We start from the raw sequence: 15,452 nt of genomic DNA on the forward strand, positions 1-15,452 counted from the left end.
AACCTTCTGAGCCTGTCTTCTGCTATCTGCATTCATATAAGCATGTTGGTCTTTAAGGTCTGATCAGACTCATCCATCAGGCTTCTGCATTCTAAGGCTTCTTTGTCCCACATCACCAGACCTTTCCAACTGAGCAAACCAATTCCAAAGGCTTCTAAACCATACAGTCAGATATAGTCACTGCAGCAGCCCACTCCTTGCACCATTGTTCTGTATTAGTTAGCATTCCTGTCACTGAGACACAATACCCAATACCCACAACATAAAGGAGAAATGATTAGTTTAGCTCAGTTTCAGGAGCCTCAATATTTAGTTGGCAAGATCCAAGGTGAAAACTTCATGGTAGAAGGGCATGGCAGAACAAGGCTCCTTATTTCACAGAGCAGGGGAACAGTGCCATTGGAAAGGAACAGGTGAGGGACCATATACAGTACCCAAGATCACACTTCCATGATACACCCAGGGGTATGCTTTACTAATTCTGGGGCATTTCTTAACCCAGTAAACCTGACATAACAGTATTAATGAGTGTAGTATATAAAACATTTTTATCAGACTACTTCTTTGGTTTGACTTACAAAGCATTTAAGGTAGGTGTTTAAAACAATTCTCATGTCACAAAACTGGATTTTCAGTTTTCTGTATAAGTACAGTTAAGTGAAGTCTATAAGTATGACCTTTTTAGAAATAATGTTGAAGCTTTTGAAAAACACAGTCCTGGACATCTAGGTCAGTTTTTTCCCAAGTTTTAGTATTTCTGAAGAAATATAAGAAACTGTGTAGGATCTCAGGAGAAAAAATAGCAGCTTTATGGAAGGAAGTTCATATTAGTGGCAGAAAGACAGTATTTATAACTACTGCCTACCCCAGTTTACTCCAGGTATCTAGAAAAAAATATTGATAGAGGCAGCCATTCCAAGCTTGAACTGGTTGCACGATTTATTAAACAACTTTTTGGAACACTCAATTGGCCAAATAACAAATGAACTCAAATTTGTATATTTGATTTTCCTCATCCTTCTTAATTCCTAAACCAGAAAGGCACTAATGAGTAAGGGGAAAATAAACAATGGAGGGATATATAATCTGGTATTCCACAAAGTCCAAAGATTAATATGTTATATAATTATACATACATGGACTTAAACACAAAGATGAGGGCACTAAGATATACACACACTCACAAGGACACAGTATCATTGGAAGTGTGGTAAAACTAGAGCAATTTAAGGGTATAATGTGCTGTCTTACAATTAGTTACTACACACTGAGCATTTTCAAAACAGATTTTCATACCTTCTTAGCTTAGAAAAAGTTTTTCTTCCACCTACTCCAAGTTTAAAAAGAAGTCAAATGGTATTACCATAACCAGAGAGAGAGGAGGACAAGTGAAAGTTAAACACTTTAAGCACTTCATATTTTAAAAAGTAGTTTTAGTTTAGAATGTCAGTGGTTTATGAATTGCAGGAGGAGAAAACAGGTTGCAAAAGGGTTAAAGTCATTTCAAACATCATTGAATTACAAGGATAACCCCTGTCCAGGCCACTATTTTCTAGTGTTTTATGTAAAGTTCAAAATTTAATTTGCCAACAAACATGGAAAATTGAATTCCCTTGAGAAAGTTGCAAGAGCCTACCTTTTGATATAGGAAAAATGGAACATTAATGAAAGTTGCATAATATCTGTCTTTTTTAATCAAAATCTCAACAGGACCCTGAATAGCAGCATGCCTCAAAGGAAGCATGACTGAGAGAGGAACAAATACTCCTCTTTGGTGAGACCTGTCCTGTCTATCAGAAGCCAGCATGATGGATGAAGGATGCTGAACCAGAGAATCAGTTTCTACTTCCAGTGTTGGAACACGCACTGAGGCTATTTATTTTCTCTTGGAAATTTGAGCAAAGAAACTACCAAAATGGGTTGTTAAGTACTTCAGTTTCTAGATCTGCAGATCTAATGCAGTGGAGAACTAACAAGCTAAGGAAAAGGTAATGAGGCAAGGTGGAATGTGCAATGAACCCAGAAGACGTGGCCTGGCACTGAAGCTCCACCACACACAGGTGGTGTATGGTGAGACTTGGATAAGTAATTTAACCCCAGTATTCATATGTGTAGAAGGAAGATAATAATGGTACCTGCTTCACTGGGTTGTAGTAAGTATTACTATACAGATGAAGAGCTATACTTGACATTAGTTATTACTTCATCACCAAGCCTAATGTGGACATGTAATTTAAAAATTATGGCTTGGGATGGGCTATTGTCTGAAGAAAGACCAGAGGCTATCTTTTAAGATGCTCCAGTGACTTGCATATATTACCTCCTCCAGTTGGTCTTAATACAAGATCCAGCCTTCAGAAATTCAGACTCAGAACCCGTATCATTTAGCAGAATAAAATATACCCACATGTACAACCTTTGAAAGGCAGAATCATGTCAACCTAGTCCAATAGTACTGATATATAAAACCAAAATCATAATTAATTGATTTGCAGTGAAAATTCTAGTTGGTACATGGACAGAATACATTATTTTATATGTCTAGCCCGTTCTTTCCCTGAAGACAAATCTTCATGGAAAGAAAATCATAAGCAGAAGGGGGAAGTTTGCTTGAGGACAGAGACATATTTCACATAGCTGTCTCTCTAAAGAATCTTGGGTTTGCATGCCTGTAATCCCAGGTACCTGTGAGACTGAGGCAGAAGGATGGTGAGTTCGAGGCCAGTCTGGGCAATTTAGTGAGACCTTGTTCAAAATAGAAAGTGCTGGGGATGTAGTTCATTAGTAGGCCTGGGTTCAATCTCCAGTACCAGGGTGGGGGGTGGGAGGAAAATCTAGGTGTATTCCGGTCACTGGGCCATCTGAGAGGTGGAACTGGCCCTTGGCATCATAACTTTGACTTACTGTATAAGTGCCCTATCTCCACTCTAGAGGAGGTGACCAGTGAGATTGGGGCAGAAAACACAAGCAAGAAGGTGGCAGGATATGAAGGCAGGATATGCCTTCTGGTTTTTATGTGCAAGAAGTTCTATAGGTTTTCCTGGCTTCCAGTTGGAGGGAAAATATCCTTCTGGAGTCCTTTCTGGAAGACTCCCACTATTTAGAAATTCCCCTTCATCAGCCATCTCCCCAGCTACCATAGTCTGAACCTGAAGTTAATCTTTTGCTATTTTGTTACTCAATGCCTCTTGGGGGTGTACAGCATCTTTTTTTTATTTTAAAGAGAAAAAAAATAACAAAATAACAACAATGAAGATGAAAACAATACAATGATACAGGATTTCAAAACAAGCTAATAGGAATTAACAGTGCTTGTTACATTACATATTGTTACCTTCAATGAAGTTGCTCAGATTACCAGATATAAGAATACAAGATTGATCAAATTATTAAAGACAATAACATGTAATAAAAAAAATTAGAAACAGTACAGAGCTTCATTAAACAAGATGGTAGGAATTCAGCAATGGTTGTTACATTGCACTTTGAAGAAAACAATATGTGATATAACAACCATTGTTAATTTCTTATCACCTTGTTTTGAAATTCTGTATCATTTTTTGTTTTTATGTTGTTTTGTTTATGCCTTTGTTTTTCTTATTTTCTCTTTAAAATTAGAAAAAGAATATATACATATATACATAGATAGATAGATAGCTGGGATAAGTGGATTGCTGATGTCTATTGGTTTATTGAAAGGAAGAGTTAAATTTTAAATTTTTAAATACTTAAATTTTTTTTCTTGACCAATTCTGCATGCTTATATCTGGTAATTGGAACAACTAATTTGAAGATAACAATATGCAATATAACAACATCTTATCAGGAGTATATTTGGGGTGCAGAGTAAGTGGCCAACAACTTTGTTTAAATGGCACATTAGCACCGTCGAAGCAGGTAAACGTGAGAGAATATATATAATATATATAAGAGAATATGAGAGAATATATATATAATAATATATTTGAGAGTATTTATGAGAATATATAATAATATATATTATAATAATATATTTATATATAAATATATTATATTTATATATAAATAACTTTTATTTATATTATATAATGCTTGAACAATCTGTACACTTATTACTGGAGTCTTTCTGACCTTTCCACTGAAACACCCATATATGCCTGTCAAGATCACCACTAGCTTGATACATAGTCTCAGACAAAATAATCATCTGACCTAACTTGCCAAAAATTACTGTTAAAAATTTTCCACAAAGATTTTTTTAAATCAGTCTCATATTGCTGTCAAAAATATTATGACCTTTAGGAATTTAAGTCATTATTATTCATCTATTTTAAAAGTCAGTTTAAAAATACTAACAGTAGTCAACCAAAAAGATTAAATAATAACTGCACCAAATAAAAAGGTATAAAGAGAAAAATCTGTGAATACTTAGAATAAGAAAATACATTAATTTAAACAAGAAAAAAGGAAAATGAAAAATGCTTCTGGTGTTAATAATAATAAATAGTTATTAAATAACAGCTATATGCACGGCATTGCTCTGTTTGCTCTATGTACTGTCATGCAGGCCTTTCACAAGGTGCTATTATCCCCACTTTACAGGCATTGAAAGAAAACAAACAAAAACCAAAGAGATTGCACATTCCTTTTGAGAAAGAAGACATTATTTTATTTTCTCTGTCACTTCAGACCACTTTTTACATAAATAGTGATGTTTTAAATATGGTGCAACATTACATATACTGTGTTGTACCAGGGCAAAAGCCATTGCATCTTGTCAAATAGAATACACATCCTCGGACAATGGCAACATGGAGCACTCTTGAGAAAACCAGGCACACTGTGAAAACCTGTTCTGTGGCACACAAGCCAAATCAATCCCCTAAAATGTAGTGCTGCGTTGTCAAAAGTTCAAGAAAGCTTGAGAGAATTGAGTTGGCCTATGAAGTCAGTTTAAGTCCAATTTTCCAGTGCCACATTGCAAAAGGGCTGCTCTGTACAACATCCAACAATAAGAATCAATGAGCATTAAATTAAGATGAGTTAAACATCTGAATGGGGGTGGCAGAACAGGCAGCTGGCGGAGGTTTTGCCTTCCACTCTTGCTAAATATTTCATCTTCCTCAAGCAAGTGAAATGACTAGCCCACACCTAATTAAACTGCATAGTGAGTGCTGTGCCATCTGTAAAGAATGACAGACATATTGCCTCACCGGTCATAAGCTACAGAAATCAATAGCTGACATTTACTCAATGAAATACAAATTGAGATTAGCTAGCTTCACTTTTTATTCAGCAAATTCAAGTCTGCAATCAATTCCTGTGCATGTGTAGACTATGGAAATTGGCTTAAAATTGACTTGTTTCTTCCTAAGCTAATTAGAGTATACAACTAAATGAATAATCAATTGCTAACCCTACTCTTACTGTATGCATCTCAATGAACAAAACAATTCTGTCAAAGATGGATATTATTGTGGTCTTTTCAAAGAGAGGCTACTAAATGTTCCACATACATTGTAATACAGCAGCTATTTAATGATAATTTAAAAGACTTTCTTATTTGTTGAGCAAATATAAAAACCTCCCCTGCTGTTATTAGTTAATATAATAGAAAGACCTCAGTTGAATCAAGTAACTTCTTAAGAAAATATAGCTTAGGATCTCTCAGTCCTTATTAGCTTTATTTATGTAGTAGTTATTCCATAATAGTGAAGTCAGGAAATTCAGATTCAAATCTTACATCCATCATCCCTTGACCTAAAAATTCTGCTCCTGAGTATGGAGCAGATCTATGATCCCCCACCTATGATCACCTGAGGCTTTGGGGGTCATCTAGACACAAGCCATAACACAAGGGTAAAATGTACCCAGATACAAAGAGAAATGAGTGTGTATGTCCACCCACTAAGGCTATTTTAAGCTTTTGTTATTCACCAAAGCTCAAAGCCAGGAATCATCCTAATGTCCATTGACCATAACAGGCATAAAAAAATTGTGGCAAATTCATACAATTAATTAGTACACAGCAGCAAGAAAGCACGAACTACTGGTACACAAAGCTAGATGAAGCTCATACACATAATTTTGAGCCAGGCACCAGGAATATAAACTGTATGGTTCTATTTATATGAATTTCAAATACATGAAAAAGTAATAGACATAAAAGACATTTGAATCATTGGTTACATTTTAAATTTCAAGTTGGATATATTTAAGGTATATAGAGTTTTAATATACATAGTGAACTAACTATTATAGATGAGCTAAAGCTGAAAGCTAACTTTTCTTTTTGAGGTGAGAATACTTAGGTCTTCTCATCATGTGTGAATTAGTTCTGTACAACTTATTCTCCCTACATAAGCGAAACCTTTTTTCACTTTTAACCTACATCTTCCCACTTTCCCTGTCCTTCACTCTTGGTAATTACTATTCTTCTCTTTGCTTGCATGTACTTTACTTTTCTTAGATTGCCCAAGTTCATGTGCTATTTTTCTTTCTGCATCAGGCTTATTAGTATAGTGTCCTCCAGTTTCATGCAGGTTCTTATAAATGGTAAGATCTAGTATGTTTAAGGTTGAATAATCTCTCATATATATCTGGTTATGGTAATGTCAAGCAGGCATTTAACATACATATTACAGTTCTCTCATTGACAGACACTGCTTTGATTACATACCAAGATTATTATGAATAATGCTACAATGAATACAGGGATACAGATGTCTCTTAAAATAATGATTTTATTTTCTTTTGGACTTATGCACAATACTGGGTTGTTGGATTATAAAGTAGTTCTATTTTTCAGTTTTTGAGGAACCTCCCTGTTATTTTCCATAATGGCAACACAAATTTACCTTCTGCATAGTGGTGACTGTTGGAAGAGGTGTTACTTGGGAAGGTGCAGGGAGGAGCCCTCTAGGCAGCTGGAAATTCCAGACCTTGATCTGGGTGGTGGTAATGTGAATATACACAAGTGAAACCTCATCTGGCTATAAGCCTAAAAACAAGCACTTTGGTGTTACACCCTAATTTTTAAAACTCTGAGTTCTTTCACTTACTATGTGACCTCAGACAAATTGCCCTCTCTAAACACATTTCCTCATCTATAAAGTAGGGATAATAATATAATGTTTTCATGGAATGAATATGAGAAATAAGTACAGTAATTCACATACAGCTTTTAGCAGACAGTTTTACCCATAGTGTATGTTTGATAAACATTGCCTGGTATTATTTCTCTCTGAGAATGTAGTCATAAACAGACAGGATTTGGGAGTTATAAGTTGCCTCAGGAATGATAATTAAGGTAAAGGCTAATATTATAAATATATGCAAAGCTGGTTTTGGGGAAAGCAAATATATCTGATTCTATTTTTCTAAATTTGAAGCAAAGTTTTAGATTCTGAGCTGCTAAAAAATGTCCCCATAGAATTCATTTACATAACAAATCATATTTGACCCTCCATATCCATGAGTTCTGCATTCATAAACTGAAAAACCTAAATAAAAAATTCAGAAAAATTACATCTGTACTGAACAATTACAGAATTTTTTTGTCATTAGTCCTGAAATAATATAACAACTATTTGCATAGCATTTACATTGTATTAAGTATTATAAATGATGTAGAAATGACTTAAATTAAATGGGACTATGTGTGGATTACACAAAAATATTACACCTCTTGATACAAAGGATGTGAATATCTGCAGATGTTAGTGTTTGTAGGAAGTTCTAGAACAAAGCAAAACTATTCTCTATGGATACCAAAGGTAGCTGTACTCTAGTGAATTTCAAATATTACTAGCTATAACCCAAAAGATAGATGTCTATTTTACTTTTAGGTATGTTTTAAGTAAAACAAAGCATACTCACATTTGCAGCCATCTCTCTGGAGACTAGCCCACTTGACCTGGAAAGATGACTTTTGAAACGATACCTTGACTCTCTGAAGACACCATGGAACCCAGAGACCAATTTCCGAAAAAGTTAATTTTCTATTGGAGTTTAGTGGCTAAAGGAGTTAAAAGTACTTACCAGCTTCTTACCTAAGCAGGACTTACAAAAAATGAATTATTGGGTCAGGCGTGGTGATACACACCCATAATCTCAGCACTTGGGAGGCTGAGGCAGGAGGATTGTTGTGAGTTCTAGACCAGCCTGGGCTACAAAGTGAGCTCAAGGTCCACCTAAACTGCATAGCGAGACCCTGTCTCAAAAAAAAAAAGAATTACTGGTCTTGAAAACTCTGAATATTCCTTGAAAGAGTTTTTGAGTAACAATAGGTAGTTTTATTAATGGCTATTGCCAAAATATCTCTAAGATTATAGGACTGATTATGAGGACTATAAATTTAAGGTGTTAGCTAGCACAACAGAGGAGACTTTGGAAATTTCCCAGCCTACAGAAAATCTTATATTTAAAAATTCTTACCATTAGAAAATTTGCAAAGATTTTATAACAAATAAATAGTGTGCCAATCTGTACAACTACACTACACATACATTACACAATAACGTGTCAATCTGTACAATTATATTACACATGTAATGTGTCAAATACATGAACTGATGAAGCCCGACTGCCATGGGCAAGGGAACTGTGGAGAATAGATGAAAACATACTATCCCGCATTTACTTAAGCTAAACAGGGATGGAGGGCCACAAGTCCCCGTCAAGCCCAGCCCATGGAGGTGGTCTCCACCTGCCTTCTCCAGACCAGTGCTCTGCCTTAGAATTTTCTGATATGGGGGTGTTTTATAGCTGCCCTCTGTCCAATTCTGGAGCCACTATACAGGTATGCATATTGAGCAATCAAAATATGGCTACCAATAACCAAGGAACAAAATTGTTCATTGTACTGAATTTTAATTCACTTAAAGTTAACCAGTAATTATTGTACTGGGCTATTGTACAGTTCTTCCTTTCAGATCTTAACAAACTTGGACTCTGCTGGTTGAAGACTTCAATGACCTACACTTGCAGATCCAATGTTTCCCACAGTCTGAGCCTGTCTTTAAAAATAAGGCACAGTCCAGATGCTTCACCACATCACACTCCCAGCCTTGCTGCTCTTGGACCTGATTACTCAAGATGAGACGCACCTGTCCCCAGAGGCCCCAAGCCACTTCACTTCGGGTCCAGTTCTTCCTTTTGCCCCTGCTCTGCTTCCTCAGTTTCCTCCGGCTTCCTGTTTATAGATAGCTGAGAAGTCCTGCAGGAACTTTCATCCAGAGGGCATAAGCCATAAAACCTTCTCTTTAGTTCTTGTCACTTCTGCTCTTTTAGTTCCTGACTGAGCTGCTGCTAGGAATGGGGTGGAGGCCCAGAAACACAATTTTCACTGGTGGCCAAAATGGGCCACTGTCATCCTCATTAAACACCCAGCAACCCTCTCCAGCACTAAGCTAGACAGATGGTCTGGGAAGCCCAGGCCTTGGTGCTGCATGTCCACAGCTTCTGCTTCTTACTGGACTGCATGAAGCTAGGGTCTAGGTCCTCAATTCAGTCTAAAGTCATCCTGAAACAGACTTATACTTTCAACAGAGTTACATAGGCATTCAAAAGTAAATGAACAGCTAGATCAAATATCTTTCTTACATTTATGCGTTTATTATATTCATGACAATAAAGACCATTTTTAAGATTTTCATAAAGTATCTTAGATTATATAAGATCATCATGTGCTCTGTCATTAAGGTCAAAACCAGGGGAGAATCACGCATATAACTTGGCTTGCAAACACCCTGAGAGAAACGTAAATGTACATACTCCCCAAACATAGCTGTCTAAATGAGTTGCAGCATTTCAGAGTGAAGTGGCTGTTTCTGAAGGGTGTCAAGGTAACCCACCCGCTGAAGGATGATTCCATTCATCATTCTGTCCAAAAAGGGGAGACGGCTTTGTTGGCTTGTGGTTTTGAACTCTGTCGTATACACTTGGCAGCCGCTCCCTTTGGGAAGCACAGACTGGAAAGTAACATGGTTTGAGTTGTGAGTGCTCTGGCTGCAAATCTACATGTCTTAGCTGGGAAATTTGAGAGTGCAGGGTCTTTGAAGAAAGTTCATATTTTCACAGTATGATAGAAGATACATACTTGCTGGTTTGGAATTCCTGGTTTAATCTTTCGGGACCTTTAAATGTCTCTCATTTTGAATGTTCTGAAACAATTTAAAGATAAAACAAAATAGTTTAAAATCTGAAAAGAGAAAAATCAAAATATTACATTGCAGTGTACATAAAAATGTAAACACCATTCAGTTTTGTGGGGACCGATTTTCTGGCTTTTTTCTCTTTTCATCCTCGGGCTTTTCTGCCAATGATTTCTACCTCCACCTGCTGGCGTACAGGGGAAATGAAGTGGAAATCAAATTCAAGCAAGTCACAGAAGCTGCTGTAATCTTTGATGTGGGTTGGAGGAAAGGAATGAGTGAAATTACAATCAGACATGAAATTTCAGAAGATTAGCACTTATTAATCCATTCATTCCATTTTAACTATTAAGAGGTATAAAAATGACCAGAAAACGTCAACTAAATTTACCTTCTAGCTATCAGCTTTTCTTTCAATTGTCATGCTGTGGTTCGTGTGTCATCCTTTCAACAGTCCCATCAACAGTTTTACAGAAAGATGGAGCAGGGAGGTGGACTAAAAACCAAACCGTAAGCCAGTACATGGCCTTCAAACTCAAAGTCAGCAATGTGCATTGGTCATGAATCTTTAAAAGACAAAAAATAAGTGTTTAAAACTTCACTAAAAATATGCATCATCAGATAGGACAAACATGAGCCCCAGAACCAGATTCTCCAGGCTGAAAACAAAGCTCTGCTCTTTGTAAGTGGGGTCATTGACCAAAGTACTCCAGCAGCTCTGCTCCTGTTTCCCCATATGTGAGATGGCTTCAACGATCATACGTATTAGGACTGTTGTATGGATTAAGTGAGCTCATACTTGCAAAGCATCTAGAATAGTTCCTAGCACAAAGACAGTTCTATTTTAATGTTTATTAAATAAATAAGAGGTCATTATTCAATATAGACCAGAAGAAATGTGACTGTTGTTACCAAAAAACTGTACCCTCCCAGACTGAATGTATTGCCTTTTTCACGTTATCCTCTGCCACTGCCCACGTGAACCCAGAGCACCTACTTACTATTATGTTAGGAGGAAGAAACTGAGTTAAGACCAGAATACATTGGCACTTCCCTAATTAGCAAATAAATAGTTCAAATTCCTGTAATTTGACAGTTGAAAGGCTAATTTAACATTAAATGATCTAAAAGGATAAATTCATTGCAAAATCTTCAGGTTTTAAGATGACACTAAAATTTTCCACAAAGGAAAAGAATGTAGTGGAACTTCTAAAAAACACCAACACATTTTTGCCCTCGTCTAAAATGTTACTGTGACAATGCGAAATCATCACACATGTTGCAATGTATGTGTTGGTTAAACTACACCTTGCATTTGTTAGCTAATAAATCTGCTATTTTTTGTTTTGTTTAGATTTGTGTGTGTGTATATATATTTGATGCTGGTGATTCAACATGAAAAGGAGGAAAAATAAAATAAACACAAAATAATGCCAGGCAGTGAAAATGTTACAAAGGAAAATAAATCAGAATAAAAAAGATGGAAAGTAACAAGCCAGAGCAGCAATCCTGGGTATGGGAAATATTGAGCAGGTGGACATTTTAAAGCAGAGACCCAAACAAAGCAGCGAGCAAACAATATGGATAGAAAAAGAATTCACCAGTGAGGGAACAGTAAAATCCTGAGGTCTGAGATGGAGATATACTCCGGGTATTCATCAAACAAAAGGTCAGTAAGAGGAAGAGTGGTAAGAAATCACATGGGAAATGTCCGGGCCAAATAATGCAGGACCTTTTAGATCATATGTGGCTGATTTACAAATATGGCACTCAGACTGTTTGGTAATTTTTTCAGTGCATAGGTAGGAACTTCATTTCCTCTCCTCAAAATCAGATGGACTTCAGACTGCTTGGACCAAGAAGTGTCACTTCAGAATACGCATCATGAAAGATATGACTTCTTCCTTGAAGGGTGAATCATTCATGTTTGCAGTCCTGAACTCCCATGTGACTTTCCTGAGGCTGCCATGTTGTAAAGAAGTCAAACCGCATATTGGGGAGCATGTAACCCCCTTTTCCTCTACCCCCAAATCAGCTTTCCGAAACTTTGAGTCATCATAGCTCACTAACCAGACATTTAATCCAATAAGCCGTCAGCTGATTCTTGCTCCCAGCCATCAAATCTGCCCAGCTAAGGGCTCGAACATTTTGGAACAGAGACAGGCCATCTCTGCTGTGCCTTGTGCAAATTCCACCAGCAAGCTCTATACACATAAGGAAATGCTTCTTTTAGGCCACTGTGTTTAGGGTGTTAACCCCCGGTAGTAACTGGGACACAGTGATGAGGATTTAGGACTTCATTTGAAATGAGACTTGAAGGGTTGAGAAATGGTATGTGACTTATGAAGTAAGAAGATCAAGGTCTGTTCTTACATACAGAACAGTCTGCAAAAGGACAAGAGCAGAAGCACAGAGGCCCATCTGGGGACATTTTCAGTTATCCAAGCAAAAGGTACTGGCCCATGGAACAGAGAAATAGCAATGCAGGTGGTGAGAAGTGCTTTGATTGAGCATATATGTAGAAATTAAACTCATCAGAATTTGCTTCTGTGGCAGAAGTTGCATGTGGGAAGAAAAGAATCAAAATACCACCAATATGTTAGCCACAGCAGCAACTAAGTGAATAGAGATATCATTTACTGAGATACAAAAGAATAGTTGGAGGAAATAGATATCATTCATTTTCCAACTGTAGCATGTTCATTAGTCACCCAGATGGGGATATTGAGGAGACAATGGGAAGGATGACTCTGACATTCTGAAGACAGGCTCATTCTGTAGCATTATTCAACTCCAAATGCCTCATTTTAGGAAAGCTATCAACAAACTAGAGAATATTCAGAAAAATATAATTAGGATGCTGATGCTTGTAGTTGCACCTCATTTTTTAAAAGCAAAAGGAACTAAACAGAGATTGGGCCAAAGAAATATTCTTTATGGTGAAAATGCATTTGAACCACTAGAGATCTCATTAGGAGTCATGCTTGAGTAAGGAATCTTCTTTGAGGGACTAAAGATCTGGATCCCATATAATTGTGTCTGCCTTTCCCTACAGAAGCTGCACCCCAGGACCAGACATCATGGCAGAGAATTTGACCACTACAGAGAACGTGTTTACAGGAAACTTGTAAATAACGAGAATAGCAGACAGATTGAATAACATGAGGTTGTGTTGGTGCCATATTCTCTAAACAAAGTAAAGCCAAACAAAAGCATGTATTCAGATGTTCCCAGCAAATGAAATCTTGACCTATATGAAATCTGCTCTTATGAGAAATAGGTGCTGCTGTTTAAACTGCCAGGCCTGGGGTATCTCGCTATAGCATCTGAAATGACTGGGGCACTCTCCTCTATGAATGTTCAGATGGGGCCCCTTGTTTATTTTTCAATTTAGGCAGGAATGTAAGTAAGGTGACTTTGAAAGGAAGCATTTCAGAGTCATGGATTTGAACTTACCCACTTGCTTTGCAACCATTTAATAAGTTGCTTTTTTGAAGCCCTCTCTACTGACTCAGATGTGTAATCATTCAGTTCACTGTCTCCTATTCCACTGTCCTTCACATTAAATTCATCTGGATTTGGATGTGTCCTGGAAGTGAACAGAATTATCTTGTCATCCATTTAAAAAATGTACAGAATGCCAAACGCATTGCTTAGCAATAACAATAAATATTCCAAAATTACCTTAAACTTGCAGCAGAATTATCCTCCCTAGAAAAGGACGGGGAATGAGAAGGAACTGAGACTGAACCCTATTTAAAAAGGCAAGGAACAGCAGCAATAATATTTCACCTTCAGATATGGAAATGACAGAGCAGCCTCTGAATTCCTCTTCTAAAGAGCGCCAGGGAGGCAGCATCACTCTGAGGGAGACTGCATCCCTGCGGGACGGGAGGAAGTTACCAGGGGCAACAACCCGAGGGAAGACAGCATCCCTGCGGGACAGAAATTACCAGGGGCAACAGCCGCAGCAACAGACTTGGGCCTACAAGAACACGTGACTGTCCAGTTTCCTTCTGTCCTCATCTGTTGAGCATTTTTCCTCCTAAATTAAAAAAAAAAAAAATTCATGTCTCCTCCCCCCCAAAAAGTGTAGCCATTTGAAGACCCAAACATGATCAGACATTGAATTTTCCTCAGGCTCCAATTTGAAAACAACTTGAATAACAGACCGGAAGACCCCACCAGGGCCCGAGGAATCCAAGTCCTCTCTTGAGAAGAGGGACACAAAGACAACTGAGAAAGTTCCGAAGATCTCTGCAGAAACGGAGAGCAGAGGTGACTCCGTGAAAAACCTCGAGCCGAAGTCTTCAGAGTCAGCTCTTCAGGTTGTGATTTGGAGCAGCCTGGTCAGCCCTTACCTGATATCCACTTGGCCAATGCTCACCACGCTTCTTCCTCCTGGTCCTAGCCTCGCCCTGGCAGAAGCGAGTTACACTGATGATGGCCATTAGCAGAAGGCCCCAGCCGGTGGCCAAGACAATGACCCAGATTGCAGGTCAGGCTGCTGCTGCTCGCGTGCTACCTGCTCTCCTGGCTCCTGCGGCGGCGGCGGCGGCGGTGGTGGAGGCACCAGGACCACTTTACCGCCAGGTGGCGTAGAGTCCGCGGGCACGAGGAGCGGCGTGGCAGTGCAGGCCAGGGAGGTCCAGCCTGCACCGCACAGCGCTGTCAGTGGTTCAGAGGGCTGCGGGTACAGGCGACGCTGCAGACAGATCACCCGTAACCGGGTGCACTGAGCACCCCGACACCCCAGGGGCACTGCGGAGGAGGGTGTAAGTCAGCTCAGCGTTAGAGCCCTCGGCCCTATCTTCTGCCTGCAGTGTGGTCATAACGTAGCCCAAAGGCGCACCCCGGGGCAAAAGCACCTGGGCTGAACCACTGGAGAGTATCGGGGTCACCAAACGGGGTTTGTGGTTGTTCTGATCCTCCCCTTGCAACCGAAGGAGAGCCCGAACTCCTCGCGGTGGAGAGCGGCCGTCCAGCGCCTCCGGGTGAAGAGCGGCGCGTTGTCGTTCTCGTCGCCCACTCGCACTGTGTAGGGCCTCACGGTGCGCAGCGGGGGCGCGCCGCGGTCCTCCGCCACCAGCGTCAGGTTGTACTCGGCGATGCGCTCGCGATCGAGCGACGCCGCGGTCACCACCAGGTAGCTGCCCGCGTAGGCCGGCTGCAGCCGGAAGTGCTCGTGCCCGTAGAGGGCGCAGCGCACCTGGCCGTTGGCGCCCGAGTCCCTGTCCGAGGTGCTGACCAGCGCCACCAGGCTCTCGCGCGCCGCCCCCTCCGGCACCAGCGAGGCGGCGCCGGCCTCGGGCGTCCCGG

General features: G+C 39.3%; 1 protein-coding gene across 6 annotated transcripts in view; it reads right to left on the reverse strand.

Annotated features, from left to right (window-relative positions):
• Positions 1-9,572: 9,572 nt before the first annotated feature.
• Pcdh8 (protocadherin 8) overlaps positions 9,573-15,452 on the reverse strand; it is a 9,513-nt gene continuing 3,633 nt past the window's right edge. The window contains exons 1-8 of one of the 6 annotated variants that reach the window (XR_001235028.1): positions 14,659-15,095; positions 14,495-14,551; positions 14,087-14,178; positions 13,926-14,014; positions 13,818-13,844; positions 13,590-13,722; positions 10,525-10,699; positions 9,573-10,142 (exon numbers count right to left, since the gene is read on the reverse strand). Coding sequence is in view for 1 of the 6 variants with exons in the window: in XM_013516722.1 (XP_013372176.1) it covers positions 15,031-15,452 (422 nt within the window). In the remaining 5 variants the exon portion in view is untranslated. Of the gene's footprint in view, positions 10,143-10,524; positions 10,700-13,589; positions 13,723-13,817; positions 13,845-13,925; positions 14,015-14,086; positions 14,179-14,494 lie in introns of all 6 variants that reach the window. The other 5 variants (XR_001235027.1, XM_013516722.1, XR_001235030.1 and 2 more) reach the window with 5 other exon arrangements.

This window comes from Chinchilla lanigera, unplaced genomic scaffold (assembly GCF_000276665.1).
Source record: "Chinchilla lanigera isolate Chin_1 unplaced genomic scaffold, ChiLan1.0 scaffold00003, whole genome shotgun sequence".
In the NCBI taxonomy this organism is placed as follows: domain Eukaryota; kingdom Metazoa; phylum Chordata; class Mammalia; order Rodentia; family Chinchillidae; genus Chinchilla; species Chinchilla lanigera.